A 25,115-nucleotide genomic window follows, 5' to 3' on the forward strand; every position below is an offset into this window, starting at 1 on the left:
CATTATGTGTCTCCTTGCTTGGGAAACTCCATCAAATAAGTTTTGTCTATAGACATTACTTATTTCAACTAAAACAATATTTCGTGGATTTTATTCCTTTGAAGAGTAGAGAACTTCTCCCAAAACATTATTTTTCAGTAGATCTCTGTTTTTCAGAAGTGCAGAGCTTTATCTTTCAATAGGAGGAGGAAATAATTGTCCGTATCTGTTGAAAATGCAAGCTCTTACTGTCAACATCTTGTGAGAAAATGCACTAATGCTGCAAACTTTGTAGTTTCATTTCAGGCAAATTCCAAAGATTTATGCCAGCTAAATTCTCACTACAAAAGATGAGAACTTTGGCATCCTACGGTGCCAAACATTTCTTTCTTAGAAACAAGATTGCTTGTAACAAGTTACACAATTTTGTAACTTGGTGCCATGTATTAACTTGCATCCACAGAGATCTCGTAAATGTTTCATAAGAGCAGCTTTGTTCAATTGCATTACCAATGCAATCCATTTCCTCTGTATTTTATTTTTTTCTGTTGATGTGTGCTTTTGGAAAAAAATTAGTTTTTTAATTGAGGATATTTGAAGGATTTAATTACATTCAAAATTAGATCCAAAATAAGTATTAATATTAAGGGATATATATGTAGAGGTTTTAAATATGTAGGATTTTGCTTCTCTGTGTCACATTGGGGTTTACCTTTTATTTTAACCAATGACAAAGATTTACCCAGAGGAATAAATTGATGTATATTGCAGGAGAATTTTAGAAATCATGCAGATCAGATTTTCATCTAGGTTAAACACATCTACCTCCATATGGAAATTGCCAAATTTAGGTTAAAAAATCAAATATGTTTCTCTGGTGTTCTCATCTCACCTACTATACAATTCATCTTCCCCAGTGAAAAAGTTTCACTGAATTCAATGAAGCGTGACTTTTGCCAAATCAAGACCTCTGTGGCATCTGAATTACATTCATTAGTCAGTTATTCTGAGTCTTTTAATTTCTTGCATTCTATTCATTGATTTCAGATCATCTGCTTAGTCAGAGGCTGAATTTCATTCGCTCACCCCCACATTCAGCAACAGTGCAAACCACAGATGACCATGGAGCTAAATAAATAAGGATAAGCTACTAGGGACTGGTGATAAAACAATGGCAGGGGCAGAACAAAGCAAACCCATAAAGGATCACCTTACTTGCTTTGCTGCCATGGCTCACATGCAGTGCTCATATTAAAATTTCTGCTGATCTTTAAGAGCATGTGGACTGTACAGATTCAGGGGCAAAAGTTTTGGAATTTGTTGTGACGGCAATGTACTAGTACTATCACACTAGAAAATACATTTTATCTACTTATTCTGTAAAGATCTGGCCAATATAAAAATTTTGATAAAACCACAGTTTCTGTGTGATAGAAATTGTAGAGCTGTGTAGATAACCTGAAGATTTCATCTCATCTACATTTGAATGTGCTTCATTTCAGAGCTCAGCTGTTTTGGTTCTTGGCTGCTGTAGGATGAATCTGAACCTGGATCCAAGTACCAAAAGGACATCTGTCATTCCTGTGCTCCGTTACTCTTCTTGCATTCCCTGGGTAGGAAAGAGAAAAACCTGACAGGATAAACTGGAACACTGAGCTTGTATTGATGGCTAGGAACTGAGAATTAGAAGCTGAGTGCAAGGAATGTGGTGAGAGTTGGGGAACAGATGAGAGAAAAAAGCCCTTTGGAAAAAACAAGCACTTGTGACTCAATGTTTGATGTAGACTAACAGCCATAAAACTACTTCTTCCTGTTCCTGAGTGTCTACTTGAAGTTAGTGCCAATTTAAAATCTAATTTAATAACCATATCCTATTTAAATATATATCTGTGCAGTTGATTAACATTTTCTGTTGCATTCTCTTTACCCATTCACTTCTCAGGAAATAAAATGTTAAGATGATTAGCAGTATGAATAGTTAGTAGCGCTAGCCAAAAAAGCCAATATATTGCATTAAATGAAATTATTACAGATGTCAAAGAATTCTGTTGAAGAGCCTTTTAAAGCACATCAGTTGGATCCCACATGAATGAAGATACAATTTTGAAAGAAAATATTGTGTCTTCATGAGTTTTCAACCGGCAGTTGATCTCTGGCAGTATTTATTGTTTCTTCGTTCCCCTGTATGGTTTTCTGCTGAGGATTGTGGCTGTGGCATTTTGGCCAGTGGCTGAAATCCATGTGGAGAATCTTTTTACTCTTTCAGGAGGTCTGTTTAATGTCTGCTTAATGAGGACTGTTCTGTGAATTCATATGAATCTGTGATAGCAGTCAAACTAGAACAGATTTAAATGATTGTTAGGAATTTTAGGTGTAAATTAGACATCTGTTGAGATTTAGCTCTCTGGAAAACACTGATTTCTTGATGCTCTGTGTATTCTCTCCCTATTTTCTTCCTGATGAAGCAAGCAAAACAAAACAAAACCAAACCAAAGGGGAATTATATTATACTCTGAGTCCAAATCTGAGCTTTGGTTTCTCCTCTAGAAGTCTGTCTATGTATGCTACATTGGACATTGCAGTGGTGGAAAGTGCTGTTTGTGCAGGTTTTCCACCCTTCTCCCTTTCTTTGTGCCTTATAGAAAGCAAAAGCAGAAGGAATGAGGAAGAACTTTCTAACTTTCTAACTGCAAAGGAATATCTGCTCTTTTGAAACCCTATGACTGAGAGAAGCAGGGGTTTGATATATGTAATATTTTCCATGATATCAAAATACTGAACTTTATAGCATGGTAAAATCTTTACAACTTTTAAAGACAGTGCCATGTGTAAGAAGTGTGGCAAGTACGTGACTGCTTTCCTGTGGTTGGTTTGGCACCACATTCTCCTATCTTAGTGTTTCTTTTAAAGAGAACTGGCAAAGCAGGGACTGAAGAATATCCAAAAGATAAATCCCAGGAGGAGGCAGACAGCCAGGATGGTTCTTCTGTTAAATTATGCCTTTTAGGAAAGCAGTTGGCAATCTTTGGTGGATAGTGGTGATCATAGCTTATCTATCTGGTGCCCATCCAATCCAGATAGGCAAAGAGGAGCTGTGCAGTTAGGGTTCTCAAGAGCATCTAACCACACTGTGCTCCTTGGCATTGATAAACAAGATTCCCCTTGGAAAATTTGCCTTATTGTATACTTGAATTTCCCTAGCTATGACTGTTTTCTAGGAATAGCAAGTCTCTCTTTTCTGTGTAGTTTCTCAGCCAGTACCAGTAGTTATCAGAATTATGCAGTCTTCTTTTATTATAGGCACACATCACAGGTCTATTCACACAACCCACGTTAAAAATGTTTCTGTTTACTGACTTTTTACTCCCTTGAGATAGAAATATCTCAAGGAAGGCAATAGAGCTGTGTCAAAGATTCATGCTGTGCTCTGCAATGATATGAGCCCATTCAGCGCTGGTGGCAGCTGATTTGTGTTGATGGAGACTTCCTACATGTTGAACTCAGACATAATCTGTATTTGTGCCAGAAATCATTGTTTCCCACCTGTACAGTATAATCTGCTCCTAATGCCTATGACCTATTTTTAAATCTATTTTTTGTGTCATATTTATAGAAACACTACTGAAATGGTCAGTAAAGAATGCAGATACCAGCCATGTACTTCTCCATATTTTGTGGTACATTCTTAAAAAAACCCACAAACCAAACAGTGGTACAGCTATTTGTTATGCATACTTACCACTCACTGGAAGAAATCATATCTTTCATCATTTATCCACAAAGAGCTGTTGTGCTCTGAATTGTACATAACTTCTGCTGTCTTTTGCATATCTGTCTAAGGAGAAGATATCTGCTCTGTGTCTTTACTTTCATGTAGAGCTGACTGCTCTGTTATCTGTAGTTTGCCATCAAAATTACAAACGAAAATGTGGCAGGAAAATACTGACTACAGATGAAAGTGCTTATAAATTAAACATGCCATGTAACAGGACTTTCAGATTAAAGAACGTTTTTTAAACTTTGAAAGCATTTTGTAATGGAGATGATATTAAATTGTACACAAACTGCATGGAAGTTAGCAAGACCCAGCAGTTTACTAACAGCATAATAAATAACAAATGATAGCAGTTTAATCCATTTATAGATTCATTAATATGATCTGAAAAGCAAATTGTGTGGTGGTTTACAGAAGGGGAGGTGGCATTGGAGAAAACTGTGAAAAATAACACCACATTGTAGCATTTCCGACTAAAGGATTACAAAATACTCACAAAAACTGCAGCACTAACACATTAATAGATTAAACTGGTAGTTGAAAGGTGCAGTTTAAAATCCAGGAAGACATTTCAGAAGATGATTTCAAGAGATGGCAAGTTCTTATTTATAAATATAAATATTAAGATGTAGTAGAAGGCAGATTTCCAGTGTAATTAATTAGGTTTTATTAGGTATGTGCTCAAATATACATGCCCAGATAAGAGAGATTGCAAAATGTCCATATGAGGGAGAGTGTGCTCACTGTGTGAATAACTAATGGCTTGTGCCTGTAGATTTGTCGCTGTCTTTCTCTGCTCTGTCCCTGAAGAGTGTGGAGAGCAGAAAAGAGGCTCCAGCTTGGCCATGTGGTACATGCCAGTCCCCCTTCTCTGAACATGCCAAGCAGCATTACTTTTAGGGGACTGCCACAGCCTGGAAAGTAGTGGCAGACTGACTCTAAGCAGGACTCTGCTGAGAGCATGGGTCAAAGGAGGCAGGAGAAAAGTTAGGAATTAACATGAAAGGCATAGATTTTCTTTCGAATGCTTTTTATCTCTGTAAATACTCTAAAAATTTAAAGATCTCTGCACATGTGTTTTTTAACACAGTGTGGTTAAAAGCATGACTTAACTCAGTGCCTTTTCACCTATTTAAGTTTTTCTCTCTGAAATTATCTGCTTTATCATAGATCAGCAAAATAATGTGAAATGCCTATTGAGCTAAGAGAACTGTTGTACAGGTGAGTACTCTGGTAAGGTTTAGCAGCCAGACGATGTTGATCAAAAGATGTTAGCAAAATCTGTAAGAATGAAAGCAACAGATATTTACTTGTGATTCTTAGGTGCATATTTAGACTGAAGAGAGACTTGAAACTCCTTGTCCTTAAAGATGTGTAAAAGTCATAAAAGGATATTGGCAACAAGGCCATGGATATTGGTAAACAGTTGGCAGACATGGATTATTTCAGTCCAGACCCAGACTTCAAGGTCTGCCGTGGTGCAGAGATTCATTACAGCTTTATAGCTGGAGTTGGCACCCTTTTCCATTATTCTATCTTATTAAAATCTATGAGGTTCTCATGCTCCCTTCTTCTCCACCTCATTGTTTTTACTGTATGCCAATAGGAATCATGAAGGAAATGAAGACATTATTTTGATCATTCCTCTGTCTTACTATGTGTGCTGGTGCCACAAAGCCAACTGTAAGCAGAAAAGTACAGGGAGGTTGCCAAAAGCAGTCTTAACAAGACCAAGAGCAGGATTTCCACTGCTCTGTCCTTACCTGACTGTTCCTCCCCCATGTTGCATCCACTCATCCAATGGGGAATGGCAGAAAAGAGGGTTCAGCAGGAAAACCGGTGTGTCAGTGGAGGAGCAGAGCTTTGTTTAGCAGTGCAGACCCCCTTCTCACCCCACTCCCTCTAGTACACAACCCCAGTGGCAGACAGCCCCAGGAAAGCAGTTTAGCAGCCCTGTGGCTGTCTGGCTGAGTTTTCTTGCCATATGGTTTTCTTTACTTAGTTTGAAACCAGCAAAAGATTATTAGCTTCATGTTGGTGGCTCTGTCTTTGAGAGGTCACTGGGATGGCTGGGAGGTTGCTACTGGAAGTTGTCAATATCAGTTATCATGGGCTATTTTTTGTTCTGAAGTCGTTCTCCTCTGCTGCAAAAGTTCTGCTTAATGTAAGAGTGGTTTTGTCATTGCTGAATGAAGGCTGTTCCCAAGGTGCTGCACTGTCCAACTCGACACATTTTTAAATAGTGTTCATATGGTGTTAATTGGCTTAATTGTATTAAATACAGGATTATGTTTTACTAGCTAAGTGTGGGGTGTAGGATTCATATTCATCCATGAAGAAATAATTCTTCGCAGTCCCTGCTTACTCAGCTCCTGCTTGTTTCACAGCTCTTGCACTTGCTTCTCATGGACTCTGATTGTAAATACTGGTTTATTGAGGCAATCAGGCCTATCACTGGCTGTCTCTCATGTGACTGTCACTTTAAGGCTCAAACAGCACATACTCAGAGTGACTTCAGCCTGTGTCTCATCTCCTTTCCTAAAGCAAGAGGAGGGAGCTCTTCCTTTGCTCCGGGGAGAGGATTATGGCAGCAGATCTGTTACAGTGGGCACCCTGCTTGGGAGGGCTGCCGGGAGCTGCTGCGAGAGGAGATGTGCAGCTTATGCACAGCGGGAAGCAGCTTAGCTCCCTGAGGTGTAATTTTAAGCTCTTCTTGGGTTTAATAATGGTTACGCTTGAACCATTTTTCTCTAGCTTTCCATACTAACCCTTAGCTGGAACTTTATGTAAGAAGAAATACTCTTTTCTAGTATGATCCAAATGGTTCTTTTTTTTTTTTTTTTTGCAGCTCTTGGTGGGGCCTTAGAGTGTCTGTCTCTTAGTCTAGCTGTCTTTGTATATATAGATATTTATATTCATATATAAAATGAAAATGTAAACTTGAAATGAAGTTTAATATTATTTTTTTCTTAGTTACTCTTTTTTACTGTGATTGATTTATGATAGCATACCCCAATGCATTTATAGTTTTTGAATAAAATGTTTGTAGCATGTTTTAGTAGCACAATAAAATAAAATTAATATTAAAATTAAAATCAATATAAAAATATATGTAGTTTTACAAAAAATCTAAATGGAGCAAAATTTCAAGGGTTTCCCTTTTTCAAGATACTTTTCAATTAAAATCACTTTCAAGTTAGATTGCTGACTTTAATGGCATACAGGGATGCAGTGGAATTCATGTTGTGGCCAAAAAGATGTTTTGAGAAGAAACCTTTGTGGGTTGTGTTTTATTTTAATCTTTTATTGCAAGCTGCAGATTCCATAAAGCCTAAGAAAATGGTTAGGAACATACTGTAGCAAATACAGTTATTTCAATGCATCAATCATTTTACTCAGCAACTCCAGTAGCATTTTGATACATCTGTACTCAGGAGACTGTGGTCAGTCCCTGATGCCCTAGGTTGGGCTGAGGAATGGAACCACAGTCGTTTTGCAGGAAGTTTATACTGGTTCAGGCTGTGCCTTGGAATACTGGGTAGCCTACCGTGGGAAAGGATACAGCAGGGGAAGGGATCAGAACAGCTCTGTCTGCCCATGCCAACGTGCACCCCTGTTTCAATGACCCTGCCAGAGAAGTTCCACAGCAGCAGGAGGCACTAGCAAATGTTCCATAGTCAAAAGTAGTACCTGGAGACGATGGTGAGGAGCTTATAAAGTGCATGGGAAGGAGCAAATACACACCATCTGTTCAAAGCACACAGAAAAAAATCTGAATTTCGCTACATGATCTCCTTAAATATGGTTGTGTTTGGCTGGAGTTTTTTCTGCAGTTCCATTGCTCTTTTTACTGTCTGTGCTGTGATCTTCATATTCTTTCATCAGGTTTATACATATTTGAGGGTTTTTTCCCTGAAAATATTGCAGTATGAAAGAGGGCATAGGTAATTTAGTTTAAGCAGAAAATAATGAGACGAGAGTAATAACTATGCACAGAGTGAATTTGTAGAAAGTGGATTCCTTTCACTCCGCTGGGGTTTTTTTTTGAAAATACCATATATCATCTTGAAATTACTTTAACATGATGTCTGCTGTATTACAGGAAGGAAGAAGTGCTTGTAATCCAATGTGACAATAATGGTGAACAGACAATCATTTATCATTAAAACGTTATACAGATCTGTATAGAAGATCGGTATAGAAAAAGGTCAGTTTTGACCTTTATTTATGAACAATAAATTGGAAACCATTTATAGTGCAATACATTTATCTACAATTACTAATTTTGTCTTAAACACCTTTATACTTTGCTCTTTTTCAGCAAGATTAGAAAGTCTTGAAAGGTAAATAGCATTGAGGCCTGTCTTTGAAGGGTTTGGATTTTTTTTCCCTCTGGAAACAGCACTGTACCTACATTAGAAAAAACAGCCTTGGTTTCTTTAGTCATGTTTGTGTCTTTCTAGCCTTTGTTAATATGATTCTCATTTAGAAACAGGAACTGTGAAATGTGGTGAGGAATAAATAGATGTCTTCTAAATAGACATTGTCAAGGAAGAGCTAAGGAAGTGAATTGTGCAAATTCTTAGAACCAAGTAACGTTTATTTCAGAAAAAGACATATTTCTCAGCTCTATGTCAGAATGTCCTCTAAGATGAGGCGGAGCAAACTCTATAAAAATGGTGCATTCTGGGAATTAATTAATAAAGATTATAATGGACTGTGATATTTGGTTATGGTCACATTTTTTTTAAGAAAGATCATAGACTATTTTTTTAATCCTCTCTGGTGTGGAAGTTGAAGCATTCATTTTAATTGTATTCAAAAGGCAGGTAAGGTCAGAAGCTGTTTTACATGTGTGTTGACTAACAACTTCAGTTTCCTTTTTTTGTCTGGCAGATGTAGGTGTGATTGGAAATGAAATGGAATTTTATGGGTGCATAACCTAGCTCTCTCTAAACCAAGAACATTCTTTGGTCACTTTGGGACTCTGATTTGTGAGGAAAGATAATAGCACGGGGTATCAGCTTTTCTCTGAGGTGTTTCATCAGGTGCATGGCTCTCAACTGACAGAACAGTGCTCACATACTTGGAATGAGTGAAATCAGTGTCATCTACATCAGCTGCATTTCCAGACATCCTTTCCTGCACGTGGGCTGACACTTGGTCATCCTCTCCCTATTTATGCTGTGTCCACACCCCACTGTTCCTGTAGGTTCTGCAGAGTGCTTTTGTCCACAGTGATGAGTAGCTGGTGATTGTGTAGATTTTGTGTTAGTTCTAGGACATGGTGGTTTATGCTGCTGAGCAGGGGAAGTCAGCTTCATGGGGTGCATTAATCACCTTCAGTTCCTAGAACATGGTGTGAAATGTGTTTTATGGATGCTACCATGGTCTCAGCATTCATTTAATTGCTTGAACGTTACAGTCAGAGAGTGCTTGGCCAAGGCTGGCTATTGGGAAATCCATAATAGTGTAAACATTTGAGTTCAGGTCTGCACTATCAGATCCTCATTAAGGGGGAAAAAAACAAACACAAGCATATCTAAAAATCAGTGAAAATAACCTCATTTGCTGAAATAAACTCGTGTTTCTTAGCAGCATAACCCTAAGATATAAGTGTTTGTGGCACAAATATAAAAACTGTAAGAAGGGAAGCAGTCAGGAAGAATTTTCACATTTCTGAGAAAAAAACATTTTTTCTGAAAGAAGGACTTAATGAGGTATGCTGCTGCTAGTGCAGCCTTCTGCAGTACCTGGATGAGGGTAGAACCTTGATGAGGATGATTCAGGATAGATTCCAGTTTGTCTCATGTCTAAGTGAACACATTAATAAATTCTTTATGGTAACAAGCCTACTCTCAGTGCTTTACCTTAAAATTAGTAATAGGGCGTTTCCATGGCAAACCTTCAATTAGTTATGCTGCCTTTTTCTTCCAGTCCTTAATATGCAATGCCTGATGCAGTAATTCCATGACATGGAATGCCATCTCACTGATCACAAAAAGTTCTGCTTAGAGTGCAGAACATAAACACTTACTTGCAAGTTTCCTCTTGTATTGCAGAATTTTATCTTGTTCTGATGATGTTTCCAGCCAGGTTCAAAAGCTCAGTCAGCAGGGCTAAATGTGCTGAGAGTTGTTCATCTTAGGTCTGGTGAGAGGGAACTTCTGCTGTGAGTGATTAATGTGTTAAGTGAGGGGTGGGAGTTTCCATATGACTAGGATTTATTTAAATGATTAGGCTGAGATTCTCAAAGGACCCAGAGAGTTTCTTGAGGAGTAATTTCTAGTGCTTGACTCCATTAGTCTAGTGTGCCTGTTCCAAGCCTGATCTGTGTGTTTCCAAAACTTGAGTTTGAAATTTGAGAAGAGTTCCCACTGATTTTTGTAGACATCTTAGTAGGAAATTTAATTTCTTGCAAAACTTACTGAGAAAGACTCTCATTCGAAACTGAAGAAATGCCCATTGACTTTCTGCACATCAGATGACATGAAGAGGGAAAAAACCAACGCCTTAGTAAGAAAAATGGACCTGCTGAAATGAGGAAAAACAAAAATGGGTAATAACTTCTGGCTTTTTCTGAACTGCTCTTGCTAAGTGGCATCAGAATTGCATAGAAATATTCAGTGTCTGTTGTTTCTTTGACATCCCAGATGACTTTTTAGAAGTGTTAAATTAGTGTCTGGAATATTACAGAATGTAGAACTGGTTTTTTTCAGTGTTTATTTAGAAAAATAATAGTCACAGAAAATATCTCCAGCTAATTTACTGAGAAAATTGCTGTCATCTTAATAATTTCTATAGTTTGATTTTCCAGTTCTTAAAAATTACAAAGGCAAATGTATGTCAGAGTGAGGAGAAATGTCTGTTTGTTTCCTATACTACTCATAGTAAATCCATAACTTTACTTACTGGTTGAGTTGACTGAATCATAAATAAACTGAAGAAAACCTGTATTTACACCTAGTAAAAAGACTTTTGAATACAACAGTGTCCTGAACTTAAGAAATCATAGTAGTTTACTTAGAAATATAAGTATTATTCTTACAGAAAATATTACATTTTTATTCCTTAAAATTTTGTTTATCTGAAGTCATAAAAGAAAAGTATACTAGTAGGAATTTTCTTAATGAGTACTTGTAGTGAAAAAGGTGATTTTCTTATCTCACTGAAAAGACTCCCAATTAAACTTTATTTTCATTATATTTGGTATCCACATAAATCTGGATTAAATCGTGATATTTTATTAGTGCTTTTTCTGTTCATTCTGATTTTGTAGTTGTCCTGAAACATAAAATTGACTCCCTCTGGTGGTTGAAACCAAGTCTCTGCATTCCAAAGAGAGCCTTTCAGAGATTCCTCTATTCTGGAGAGCACAAATCACGAATAATATTTTCTAAGTTTAGTGTTACATCATTATGTAAAACCATAGAAATAGTTTTACTTGCTCTAATACAGTGTAGCATTAGTAGTAGGTTGGTATTGCTATGTTTTGAATTTCAAGCACAGATTTACAGTCCTTAAGAAATCAAAGTAGATTGTCGAAAGAAAGCAAACACAGATATGGACAAAATAGGCTTGACATAATTTACTGTGGTGAAAAGTGAAAAAAATTGGAAAGGTCCAATTTAGATAAGTAGTGTAATAGTAATGATTCTAAATGTGCCACATGATTACATGAGCAAAGTCTTTTATACCTAGCTTGGGATTTGTTTTCAGCTTGAGAACATTATTTGATTTTAAAAGTAAACATCTAAGACTTTATCTTTGCCAAGACACCCTTTAAGTATAAAAGGAATAATTCTTCAATATTTGGATTACAGCTCTGAACCTGAGAGTCTGTCTCTGTTTTTCAAGTAATTCCCCCAAATCTCAAATGGCAAAATATGAGAGGGACTTTTGTGATTACTTACTGCAAAAGATTATGGTTTGGATCTGTACTCTACAAAACCACAACTGTCTTCACATTAATGGGAGGAAAATATCAGAAAGCGTCCTAGAAGATTGGCATTTCCTTACTTGTGAGTTCATAATGCTCCTCATATATTTTATGTAATCTCTTTTAGTGGAGTGCCTGCCTTATATAAGGTCTCAGTAATGGAAATGAGGCCATCTGCATGGTAGTCAAAGTTGTTTCGTGAGAGACATGCTCTATCTGCAGCAGAAAATAAATTGGATGAAGATCTTTAAAACCTTCACAGCCCTTTCATCAAGCTGGGAGGGACTTTCCTCTGTAACTCCTCCTTAACTTTCTGTAGTGCAGCCTGTCTTCTCTGCCTCCTGATGCCATTATCTATCCAACTTTGGGGCTTGACTGCTGCCTAATGTTCCCATCAGCTGTATTAGCATTGTTTCGACTTTTCACATTCTGATACTGCTGACTGAATGCCAGCATCTAATGAACCCTACCTTTGCTTTGCATCATCACTATCTTTGCCATTCACTTTCCCTGCCTTACCAGCAGTGTTTTCTCTATGCATGGTGTCAACTCTTCTGCTGCTGGGTATCAGTAATCCAGCAGGCAGGCTTCTGAAAAACAGCAAGCCAGCAATTTAGTGTTATCTATTCGTTTTATTTCAGTCCCTGTGCAAATATGCTTGGTGTTTTATGTGAGCAGAGGGAGACAGAGTCCCCTGAGTGTGCTGCAGTTCAAGGCAATGTGGTACAAAGGGGAGCAGAGTAGGAAAAAATGTAATACAAACAGATGCATCTTTGCTAATAAATATCTGCAACTGTTAATTCCGCATAGAATATGTAAGAGCTTTATTTCTGAGCTGGCACTGTAAGTAATACTGGTGTTGCCACTTTCCAACTGGCATGACATTTACTAGCTCATTAGGAAGATTCTTTAAAAGGTATTAATATCCCTGTGTTGGATTTTTCCCCCTCCTCTGGGGGAGGTTTCTGTTCAGTCCTCCCTGTTTCTTTGCTTAGGATCGACCTCATTTTTAGGCCAATGCTTGTCCAAGATCAGGATGTTCCATAAATATTTATAAGAAACATTGGAATACTTTAAGGTCTTTCTTGATTTCCTGGATATAATAAAGAGGTTGTAAGCCTAAGAAGTTATGTGTAAATGCTAGATTTTGCTATGCATTAAAAATGAGAAAAACCAAATCCCTAATTATTGTGTTTTCGGGAGCACATACTTCCACAACAACAACAGCAAAAGGAACTGGAACGTTCCGTTTTCAATGCATTTTTGGGGTCAGTCATCTTTTTTTCTAAAAAAGACAAAGTTGCCAACAGTTCCTTGAAAGATTTGCCCTACATCTTGCCTTCCAAGGGTTTTGTTTGGAGCACTGGCTGTCACACCCCTGAAATAGCAATGCTATTTGGGGATACTTGTTCAGCAAACCTCCTCCCACTGTCTTATTTGCTTGGAGCATGCTGCCCTGTGATACTTCAGGACATACCTGCTGGCATGCCCAAATGGTGGCTGTTTTGATACCCTCACTTTAGGGAAGAGATTTTTCCCCCCTCTCCTCTCTCTCTGTCATCACCTTGAGATTAGAATAGTGATAGCCCCACTGCTGTGAATTATTCAGCAAGTGTAAACCCAACAATGTCACAAATGTACCTACAGCATTCACGGGTGGAGAAGAGATGAGAGAAAAGTAAGTGAAATCCCAAGTTGTGGATGTATTTGGTACCCTTTGTAGCAGCCTCGTGTTGCCTCCAGATCAGTGATGAGGCAAACACTGCAGGTCTCTAGAACCCTCCATGGTGCCCTTTCAGTCATCCCTGACAACCTGGGGGACTTGGTACACTGTGCATTTATGTGGAATGATACTGATCCAATTGAAAGCAAGTTGCCTTTCTCATGTGGCTGTGGCATCAAGAATTATACATGTTTTTAAAAGGGAGGTGAGAGGAACCTTTTGTATCACGTGTGATCCATGATTTTTCTTAGCATTGCAGGATATGATGCAAGAATTGTGTATGTATGCAAGTGCACAGACACAGTTATGTCACACATGCTTTCAATTTAAATAGTTAATTTTAAATTTATATTGAAGTGACTGGAAGATACTGATAAGCTGGTACTTGCTGACTTGGAGACATTGTACCTGTATAGTTCTTTAACCAGCAAGTGGTGCTGCCAAATTGAACCTGAGTTGGCATCTTCACAGGGTTCTCACTAGCAGTGGTACTGATTTTTGCACAGAAAATCCACAGCCAGAAGAATGCTGTTTTACATTCTTCCCTGACTTTTTTTTTTTTTTTTTTTTGGTGCATGGATACCCTGCAGAGAGCACATTGTGTCTAATTGGTTAACCTCATGCCATAACTAACACTGATTTATTATCATTATCTAATGGAATTATCAGTGTATCATAGATTTTGGAACTGAGAATAAAGTTACATAGAAATTCTACATTTTAACTATATGTGCATTTATCTTTGCCCTATTTTTATCTTGCCTGCAGCAGTAGTATCTAGAATTTAGGGTATTCATGTTCCTTGTATCAAAAAGGCTTGTTCTGGAAAGTGAAGATATGCCTGTGTGCTGATGGGTGTAGAGAAATGTGTATGTAAGGGTTCTTCTAGGTGAAATATAAATAAAGTAACTCAGAACCCCAAATATAGTTCAGCTTGGATTTCTCAATAACAGATCATCCCAGGTTTGAGTTTAAAAGTGTTTCATGTTCTGATGTGATTAACTGGGCACATTGCCTTTATTCCTGTGACAGAAGTGGTTGGCCTGGTATTTGCATGAACTCTGGCTCATAAGTGGAACTTTCACTCATGTATTCAGTATAGAAGAAACAGCAAACCCTCACATTTAAAAACTTTCTAGAGATAACAAATTAGATGGCATTAATGTTTGTGCTAGTTACAAGTGTTTGATTCAAAAGCCTATTTGGAGAGAAGGAATCTGATTTTAGTAAATCAATATAATAAAGCCTTTGATTTTTTACAAAAGCCAGCTAACTGTAATTTCAGTGTTGGTATTTCAAGGCCTCTCACTGATATTTTAGAAGTTTGTGGTTGTTTGAGCTTCCTTTCCAGGCCCTGGGGAAATAAGAGTATGGTAAATCAAAGCCCAGATCGCTGTTAGCATTTATTTTACTTCTCATTATGACATGTATGCAAACACTTAAAAGAAATAGGAAAAAGGTATAATCATGATAAGATTCCTTTTTTCTGAACAAAGGGGAATACTTTTCAAGCTTAATTTATTACACTTCTCCTTAATACTATAAACTAAATTGAGTGCCTCATCAAGTTTGACAGTTCACTTATACTTCTGATTCAGTGATAGTACTTTTTAAAATAGTTACTGACTCTTGAGAGATAATCAAGAAAATAACTCTGGAAAATACTTTTTCTGTTCTGAAATGTGTCTTAATTTCTTTCATTTTTTCTTTTCCAAGTGAAGAAGTTCTAAAACTGCAAAATGCAGTTGAGTACTTAACTGCCAAAAAAGTTATTGGGCTACGTTTGGAAGAAATTTTTCCTTTTCATTTGCAGTTTTTCTTCTTTCCTTGCCCATGACAACCAAAATCCAGTGTAAGATTGAGGACATATAATGAATAAAAAATATTTAATAACATTCAGTGAAATCTAGGCAACACTTTTTTTTCAGTTTGCTGCATTCTCCAGCATAATTGAGTGAGTGGAGAAAGAAACTGCTGATTTCATATATTGCAAAAAAGTTCTATAAGTGTCATCCTAAATCTGGATGCTTTTGTCCTCATGCTAAAATGAGATGCTCTGAAGGCTGTCTTCTTTCATCCCTGTTCTCTTGAGAGTGGCTCTGCATCTAGCTTCTCAGGTGGCATAAAGGAGCTTTGCCTATATTGAAGGTAACAGAGGAATGACAGATTTTGCCAGCTGAGAATTGAGGTACAAGACTTCAGCTACCAGAGCTGAAATGATAAAAGCATCCCATGGGAGGTAACCTAACCTTTCACAGTTTATTGATCATCTGACTTGTACTTCTGATGTCACTAGTTATTCTTAACATTTCAGCTTCTCGCTCCTGCCGTCCGCCTCGCAGGTCTTGCTGTGGCACCGCTTCCCCCAGGGAGGTGCCAGCCACCTCTCCTCCAGGAAACAGGCTCCAGATTGGGGCATTTTCTGCACTCTTCAACACTGAACAATTGCTGCTCAGTGGCAGTTTTCATGCCAGTCTCAGTCCTCTTTAGTCATGGCTATTCAAAACCGCTTTGCTCGCTTAATTTCCCAGCATCCTCACCACGGACACATCGCTCCTGTGTTAGCTCCTTATTTACACTGTGGCCTCACTGCCACCTCATCACTGTGCCAGGGCTGCTCTTAGATTACAGAGTGAGCAGTGTCCCTCTAATGCAGCTTCTCAGAGCAGAAATTTAACTCCTTTTCCTGTGTTTCATCCTCTGCTCGTGTCTTATTGCCTGGCTAGTCCTTCTCTGTCCCATCTTCTGCCAGTTACTTTGTGGTTCACATGGCTGCCAAAATTTCCCTCTTACCCTCTGTTCCTTATTCCTGCAACTTTCAGCCTCCTACGGTATTTCGTCTTTTCAGTCTTTTCAAAGATTTTTTTCAATCTGTTTCAAAGACACTGTTATAGCTTTTCAGGTATCAGTGCTTTTCAAGTCCTGAATGAGTTGGCACATAAATCTGGTTAAAGAAATACTAGGTTTAAATTGTAGAGTAAATTTAAAGTATTAAAGTATTAAAGTCTTTATTGGTGAGGGAGTGAATCTTCCACTCTTCTCAGGATTTAGTGCTCTTTTCTGTAAATTCCTTAGTGCTCTGATTATGTCATGGCTAATTCTGCAAAAAGTGTTTTTACTTTATTTGTATGAAGAGGCCAAATGGAGCCAGTTTCCTTTACAATAAATAGTGCAAAGTTATTCTGGTTTTTTTTCAATTTATGAAAAGCGTATGAAAACTATGAAAAGTACTGTACAAGTTAATAATAACTTTGGGCTCTTTTTTGTAGGCATAGTTCAAAAGAGTAGCCCTGGTATAAACTCTCTTCTCTTTGTAGTACTTCACCAAGATTCTGTCTGGGGTAAAGTGTGGCCATTGCTTTTCATACTGGTTCTTCTAGATTTTACTTGAGTTTTGTGTATTTTCAGGAATATGTTTTTATTACCTAATACTGCTGGTTGGGGAAACTTGTCATCTGTCTTTTGTCAGATGTAGTTTTCTTTTAGTGTTCCAACTTCTGTAGTCCTCCTTGCTTACTTTATAAAGTAAACTTCTGCTTCTTCTGCCTTGAACAACCTATACAGGAGAAGAAGGCTCACCAGCTTTATGCCCGGTCCCTATCTCCAGCCATTTTTACTGTCCCATCCCAACAGTGTAACTGGGACATTCCTTTGGGAAAAGGTTAACTTGGATCCCTGCAGTCCCAGCCGTCCACACAGTTCCTCTTATGTAAGAATCATAAATGTACTAGACAAGATGGTCTGTAAGCAAGTTGACTGGAATTCTTCCTGATTGCTTCTCAAATCAGGAATGACGACTGTTCAGGTGATGACAGCATTCCTTGTTTCAGTTGCTGGATTTAAAGGTGGCAGAAATGTTTGCCAAGAAAGGTGACTGCCAATAAAAAAAAGAAGATTGCCCGTCTTGGGAGATGGTGGTAAGAAAGCGGGCTGCTTTATTTTCTGATCTTTTCCCTTAGCATTTGTGATTTGGAAAATTTGTGTTCCTAATACACCAGGAATTGAAATCAGTCACCAGAAACAGATTGAAATGTCATCTCTTAGTGGAAGACTTAACAGTTGTTCAGTGTTCCCATTATAAGGAATGGTTTCAAAATGCAGAGCCTGAGGGTTAAACCAAGCTCCTTTACCTCTTTTTACACATGCTTCAAGCATCTAAATCACTCAACAAGCATGCCATTTTTCAAGTGTCTTATTTTCTTTCCACAGAATTTCAAAAGCCCTGTGGGAAGTGCCATCTATGGAGTATAATTGATATGGACACTCTTCTGAGACTATTTTTGTTGTTATGTTTCAAGATAAAGGCAATTGAGTATTTATAGGAAAAATAAATACATATGCCTTTTGCAATGTGTTGTAACTGAAAATTAAATATTTTTCTACTCAAATTTTGGCATATTTCCTGGAATCACTGAACTTTCAGTAATGGTTTTAGTTAATATTCTGCAGCCTACTGTTGCAATCACCGCAGCTGACTTGAGCTCAGAGAGTTTGTCTTTATTTAACCTTAGAGAGGAATCCCAGGCTTGCTATGTAGTTGGCAGAGCTGTTGGGAAGGATCTGCTGTGGACTGCATTGGAGAGAGCTGAAGACAGTGTCTGAACTGTGCCTGCTACAGCTTTACTCCATTGGTGATATGAAAATCCTGAAGAATAAGTGAAGTTAGCCTTTACCAAACTCTGATTAATATTTGCTTTCATTATCAATCCCTTTCCTTCTTTGTCTAATATTTTTATGAATCCTGTTGCTTAGATCCTGCGTCCCACTGCTCCTGGTGATGTTTGAAGTTGAGGGCACTGATTAGGTCATTAATTTTTTACCTGCAGAATATATATATATACACTCATACATGGATTTGTGTAGAGGGGGTTAAAAAACATAAAAAGCCCCAATGAGAGTAAGCATTCTGCATCACCTTTGCTCTCCAGAGTCTTCAAATTGCAGTGGTGTGGTGGTGGAGGGAAGATGCTTCAGCTAAAAATCAAAGCTTTTAAAGACACTGATTCTGATTCTCTGCTCCATTACACATTTTTCACACTGACGTAGTTCCACGGAGCTGCTTTGTATCTTTCTTGTCAGCTAGTAGCAAGTAAGAATGTAAAGGGCGTGTGGCATTAGGACTGTGAAACAGACAGTAGCAAACCATTCAGTTTGACTGGTGATCCTGCAGTTACTTGTTTAGAATAATTTCATTGATGAAGTTGATTATTACTTAGTTCAGTTTTAAGACAGTAATTATCTCTAAAAGTTACTATATGCTATGTTAGCAGTTATTAGAAGTATTGGTGATAGCCTTGCTGTTAGCAATATTTATGCCAGGAAATAAATGTTTGTCTTTATTTGTTGGCACTGAAATTATATTAAATATTATGTATTGATTTCTATGAATTCAAGTCTAGAACTACCCTAATATTTGTTTTCTCTCACATTAAGGAATGAGGTTAAGGTCAACTTGATGAAGTAGATATTTCTGTACTAGATTTATTATTTGAGTGTGTGAAAATTCTAGAAAATGTGTAGCTTACCAAACTGAGCCTGGTTTCAGTTGCAGATTTTACTAATAGTGAAAGGAAATTTCCATTGTTAAAAAAATCCGTAGGCCTCCCTTCATGCTACATTCTCTGAAAATGAAGAAATGCGATGCTGGTCCAAGATGGGAAGTATAATCAGCCTGAATCACTGTGCAGATCTGCAGAGGTTGATTTTCAGCTAGTATCTGCAAAATAAGCTGCAGGGTTCAGTTTGCAAACACTATTGTGAACCAAACCCTGCGGGGCTCAGTTTGCAAACACTATTGTGAACCAGACCCTGCAGGGTTTGCTGAGCTCCAGTTACTGCTCCTAGTAAGGCTTATTATCCTGTCACAGAAGATGTAAGAAAATCCATCTCTCCCCTTTAAACATGATAAACCTTTGTCACCTACAATGCAATTAATGTTAAAAATAGAAGAGTGCTGATGATAAGATTGTGACTTGCAGGCAATGAGCCATTGTCCAAGTACAGGAGACTTATCTGGCGGGACAGTCAGCCTACACGGTTTGCTGTCAGTTTGCTGATTGCCATTTCTCTCCGGGTTTGATGAAATATTCATGCCTTTGCTCTGCTCTCTGCAAGCACTATTGATTTCTTGTATAAACGTGGCTATATTTAGTCTAGACAAATGGAATGTGGATTGCTGCTGAATAAATGGGATGAAAGGCTGGGGGTTTGCCTGTCCATTTCTCTTGGTCGGTGGCAATTATTTATAATCAAGAGTAGTTTTTGTAAGTTAAAGGTGATTTTTTATAATTTAGTGATTAGTCTCAGAACAAAAGTAAGCACTTAGACACAATTGTTCTGTTGGGATAGTGGGTTAAGAAGCCAAATTATGCTGTGAGGTTTACAATCACAGTTATTAGGATTTTTTAAAAAGGCCCAGAAAAGTGTATGTTTTCAGAATTTTGAGAATAAAAAAAATTGTGATCAGTAGAAAAGATTTGATGCCTTTTCCCTTATTTTTATAAAATCTTTTGCTAATAGATCATTTTACCAATGATCATACAGTTAGAATTCAGTCCTCTCTCCATTTGCTGCAGTTTCAACTTTTACTGCTTCAATTTTGCTGTCTCTGCTTACTAGAATATTTCTGTTTCGTTTTGGTTTTCTCCTGGAAACAAATACAGCTGCAGCAGAGAAAAAGGAGAAAATATGCTTAAAAATCTTTTTCCTGAATCATTTCCGACAGCATGTTTGTTTTCAGTTAATAATCTTATTATCCAGGGAAGATAGTGGAGGAATAGGAACTAGGGTGAATGTGTTTGTGTTTCACTGTCCTCTTGTGGATGGAATCAGAACTGCTGGGCTTTAGCAGAGACCTTCAGCTCTATTTATTTTCCTCTTGTAGATATGCTGCTTGTTAGTCTTTTGCTCTTTTGAAATAGATAAAGTTACACGCACTCTCTTCGCTTGATGCGAAAATCGGGGCTTTATAGGTGTTGTAGTGAAAGTGGTCAAATCTCTCTGTTTTTGTGTCTTTTAGTCCCTTTGATCTAAATTAGGAGATAGAGGATACAGGAACCTCCATTAAGTAGTTTAATGCTGGATTAAGAATTTATAACATCACTACAACAATTTGAAGTAATTCATTTTCTTACAGGCCATATATAGTGTGCTATGCATGGTGCTCACTTTCCCAAAAGCTGTATTAAAACTTGTCATTTTGTGTGTCAAATTATTGCCCCATGGTATACGTTATTCCTCTGTGTTTGCCGGGTATATTTATATGCAGTAGCCATGTAGCACTGAGTAGCTTTTCATGTGTAACAGTATCCTCAGAAAAATCTACCTACTAGCTTTGCAAAATCTCTTGCAGTGCAGTGGGAACTGCAAGGCCTTCATCTTATGCTGAGCAAGCGCCCTGAGTGTTTATTGTGTAGCATCAATAGTGCCTAGGAGATTTTCACTAAATATTGCTCTGTGGTTTTAGAACCTGGGTTGTGTGTTAACCTGTTTAGCAGAATATTAATCTGGGAGTATTTTTGCAGAGAATGGAAAGGAAGTGCTGAAGATTGCATACGGCATAGATTGCGTTAAATGTTTTGAAAGGTCTGTACATTGAAAGAGTCTTTGAGTGAAATGGGTCTTTTTCCCTGTAGGAATGCTCTCTCTTCTCCTTCTTCTGTTGTATTTACCATGTCTATGTTTTGTTGTTCTGTTCCCCCAGTGGATGTGAAGTCGGAGGTTCCCGTGGGGCTGGAGCCGATCTCCCCGTTAGACCTGCGGACGGATCTCAGGATGATGGTTCCCATGGTGGACCCCATTATGCGCGAGAAGCAGCTGCAGCAGGAGCTGCTCCTGATCCAGCAGCAGCAGCAGATTCAGAAACAGCTGCTCATTGCAGAGTTCCAGAAGCAGCATGAAAACCTGACCCGCCAGCATCAGGCCCAGCTCCAGGAGCACATTAAGGTAGCAACATTTTTCATTTGTCCCTTACTTTATCGGCAAAGTCAATATGCTAAGCAGACACAGAAAGGGAACATGACTGAAAGGTTTGCTGTGACTGAGAGATGGTGTTTGAGTGCTCTTTTCTCTGTATTGGGGTGACAAAAGACTTTTAAAGCTGGCAGTGACTTGCTCACAGCAGACCAAGGCAATACTGTGAGAATCACTGAGCTCATGAAGCCACCACATCCACCAAAGACAGAACTACCTATTTTACAACCTGGATTTTCAGCTGAACTTCAATGTGACTGGTTTTTGGTGTATACTGTTTTCAATGTATTAAAGCACTGCTTTTTTGGGCTACTGAGTTTTTGACCACAAATCAAATTGATAGAGACGTGCATAATATTTGCATTTTTAAAATTGAGGTAGACCCCGGTAGTGTTGTGTTTTTAGTCTTCTCTGAGCTTCCTCATATAATACAAAAAGAAAATGATTTATTGCATGCACTATGGCAGGATTGCTATAATGGATTTTGACCGGGAATTTATGATCTTGCCTTTCATTTCATTTTTTCCCCTCTTACCTACTTGCCATTGTGCTGCTGTGTTAAGCTTCCACTTGACAGAGCTGACAAATGCAGCAGAGCACAGCAACCAGAGTTAGGTGGTGCACAGGCAAAGAACAATGTGAAGTTTCCAGGCATCTTTGCCAAAAGAGAAAGAAGTGAAATCAGAGCAGCAGGCTGCTACCTGACACTAGAGTCCAGTTTGGTGACAGCCAGTAATGCACTATGCCGCTCAAAAGTCAGTTAAAAGATTAAAAGAAGTATAAGCATAAAAGCAAGCACTGATCCTCAGTTACTCAAGGGGATTGTTTTAACCTGGACTGACCTAGAAAACATTGCAAGCTGCACTTTCTCATGTCTTTTTGTTCTGTGCAAGTTACAACAGGAACTACTAGCCATTAAACAACAGCAAGAACTCCTTGAAAAAGAGCAGAAACTGGAGCAGCAGAGACAAGAGCAGGAACTGGAGAGGCATCGCAGGGAGCAACAGCTTCCTCCCCTCCGAGGCAAAGAAAGAGGACGAGAAAGTAAGAGCCAATGTACCATGAATCCTAATAAGAAATGAATCTATTCCCCTTTGCATTCTCCCAGCCAAAATGAACTATGAACAGGAACCTGAAGGAAGCCTATTCCTGTGTGAAAAACGCAGGTCGAGAAGTCAGGACTGTGCTTTGAGAAGGGCAGGGCCACCCACTGCACCCACAGAAACACATTTCTGGTTTGTGTGCAGACTTGGAAGGCTGCAGGAAAGCACAGCTTGACAGACTAGCAGATATGCATCTCAGGAGTCAAGCTCTTTGTATAAAAAAATGAGAAAATTTGAAAGCATAAAGATTCACATGAGAACTTTCTGAAGAACTTATTTCTTAATACAGAAAGCAGTACAAAACAGCAAAAATTTAAATTAGTTGCTGAGATTTGTTTCAAGACTGAAAATAAAATGAAATATTCAAGAATATCTTAGGATGAATCTTTTAAATATTTTGCTAGGACTTTTTCAAACTGTCTTGTGTTTGTTCTTGATGACATTTCTTGAGGCGTAACCAAGAGGTTTTTCTAGCTTTTATAGCTATAAAGAAAATAACTATAAAGGTTTGTTAGGATTTGGTGCTCACTAGAGGGAGACAGATACAAATAATTCTCTTTAGTGAGGTCAGTTGGAAAATCAGGTTGAAGTACAGTATGAAGATATTCAAAATGAAGCTGCCACAAACAGATACTGTTACTTGCCCTACTAAATGAGTGCAAGAATTAACTGACAAAGACTGAAGCAGAAAAGAGCTTTTTGTCCTTGGATGGAAAAAGATATCACTTCAACACCTGTAGGTGTACCATGTCATAGGCTTTAGAAATTAGGGTGTCCATGGTGCTCCTAGTACTTTAGAGAACAATGAGCCCATAAAAAAGTTTCCATCTTATTGACCTAGAAATGTGAGGGTGTGGAAACTGCAGGAACAAAAGGTTCCTCTACGTAGTATTAAAAAAATCAGCCTCCATATGAACAGTTAGGCTTTATTAGTGCTCCTGCCAGAGGAAGAGCAGAGATGTGACCTCAGTGGTTCCCTTCTCAGTTTGAGCTTGCTGGGTGGCTGCTTAGGATGTAGCAGCCAGCCAAGAAGCTTGTGATCTCTCCAGGCCCAGCCCCAGCCCCAGAGTTTGTTGGTGGTGATTATCTCCTTAATGAGTAGAGGAGGGAAGGGAGGTGTGGGCAGGGGAGTTGGAGTATGAAGCAGAGCAGTAGTAGAGGTATTTTGTGGGCAGTAAGTCACATGGGACATGCTCAGCATCTCAGCTGTGGTGTGTCAGGGTTGGGTAACCAAAAATACTTAGAGTACCAAATATGCCTTAGTGCTGCACCTTTGAAAGAAATGACGTTTCATCCCTTTTTTTGTCACTGATTATTGAAAACCAAAATATTTTTTGTTTTCATATTTTTTTTTTCAGTGAACACTGTTTTGGCTATGAGTAAAGAAGCATGTCTTATACTGCAAGCTTGGCAGTTTAACCTTACAATGACATGCTCAACTTTTTGTTCTCTATTGAGCTGGCCACCAAGAGGGGCCAAAATGCAGTGTCTCCTGTCTTCCAGACTTTGCACGTAGAGGCTCTTAAGGGGCTCCAATTAAAAGAATCACTGCTGGCTCTTTCTGCAGTGTTCTGTTTGTAACCAAGACGGTGTTCAGAGGACAATTTTGCTGTATTACTACTAGTACTTTATTAAAAGAAAAAACATTCGTTACTGAAAACTCAAACTGACCTTTTGTTACTGTCTTTTTAGTTCTATTGCTGGTTCTGTATTCAGATTGTTGGAAACTATCAGGAAATAATTTAAATTCTTTAGATACATCTGGCCCTGGATAAATGGCCTCATCTACTGTTGAAATATTCCTTATGACTTCACTGGATTTTTGGGTCATGGCCAGCTTCAGGCTTCCACAGACAAGCATTTAATCCAAATGTTATCTCATTTTGACTTTTTCTACCAATAGTTAGTTTATGGTTTGCAAAACTTCCAGCAATAAGGCACAGACTCTTTTTTGGGGTTTGTTTTCTTTAAAAAGGCAATTTTTTTAAAGTAAAGATATAAGACGCATTTAACTCTGTATTTTTTAGGGGCAGTGGCCAGTACAGAAGTGAAGCAGAAACTTCAAGAGTTCCTGTTAAGTAAATCAGCTACAAAAGACTCTCCAGCAAATGGGAAGAATCATTCCATGAGCCGTCACCCCAAGCTCTGGTACACGTATGTTCAGTATTAAGCTGCTTCCTTGTCTCGTTGAGGTATCAGCTAAAACTTGGCAGAATGCTTTTCCAGCAGGGGTGTTGAGAGTCTGCCTCCAGAGCAAGGCTGCAGTTCAACCCAAAGATTAGCAAAAAGCCAGAAGTGTTACATTTCTGGTTGAACTGAGGAGTATTTGGTGCTCAGTGATGAGAACTATACTGAACAAGACTCTCTCAAAAATCTATATAATTGTTTTTATTTCAGCTGCTTCATCTGTAGCATCTATAGCTGTTGCTATCACAAATTTTACAACCATACCTATCATTTTTCCAAGTATTTTAATTTTTTGCAGTTAGAGCAACTTTGTGTTTGTTTTACTTGGATTTTGAATCAATCACAAAACATTTCCTCTTGAAGAGATGCTGCTTTGCTTCCAGTGAAGTCGCTTGAATGATGTTAGTAATTCACAAGGATTTTGAGAAAGACTGTGGT

General features: G+C 38.2%; 1 protein-coding gene across 15 annotated transcripts in view; it reads left to right on the plus strand.

Moving 5' to 3' along the window:
- The window catches only part of HDAC9 (histone deacetylase 9), a 454,863-nt gene that overhangs the window by 207,148 nt on the left and 222,600 nt on the right, over window positions 1–25,115 (plus strand). For 8 of the 15 annotated variants that reach the window (XM_063152662.1, XM_063152693.1, XM_063152671.1 and 5 more), the window contains 3 exons: window positions 21,119–21,360; window positions 22,281–22,431; window positions 24,518–24,644. In XM_063152662.1, the coding sequence (XP_063008732.1) occupies window positions 21,119–21,360; window positions 22,281–22,431; window positions 24,518–24,644 (520 nt within the window). Of the gene's footprint in view, window positions 1–1,472; window positions 1,593–21,118; window positions 21,361–22,280; window positions 22,432–24,517; window positions 24,645–25,115 lie in introns of those variants that run through there. The other 7 variants (XM_063152603.1, XM_063152637.1, XM_063152611.1 and 4 more) reach the window with 4 other exon arrangements.

Source organism: Melospiza melodia, chromosome 1 (assembly GCF_035770615.1).
Source record: "Melospiza melodia melodia isolate bMelMel2 chromosome 1, bMelMel2.pri, whole genome shotgun sequence".
In the NCBI taxonomy this organism is placed as follows: Eukaryota; Metazoa; Chordata; class Aves; order Passeriformes; family Passerellidae; genus Melospiza; species Melospiza melodia.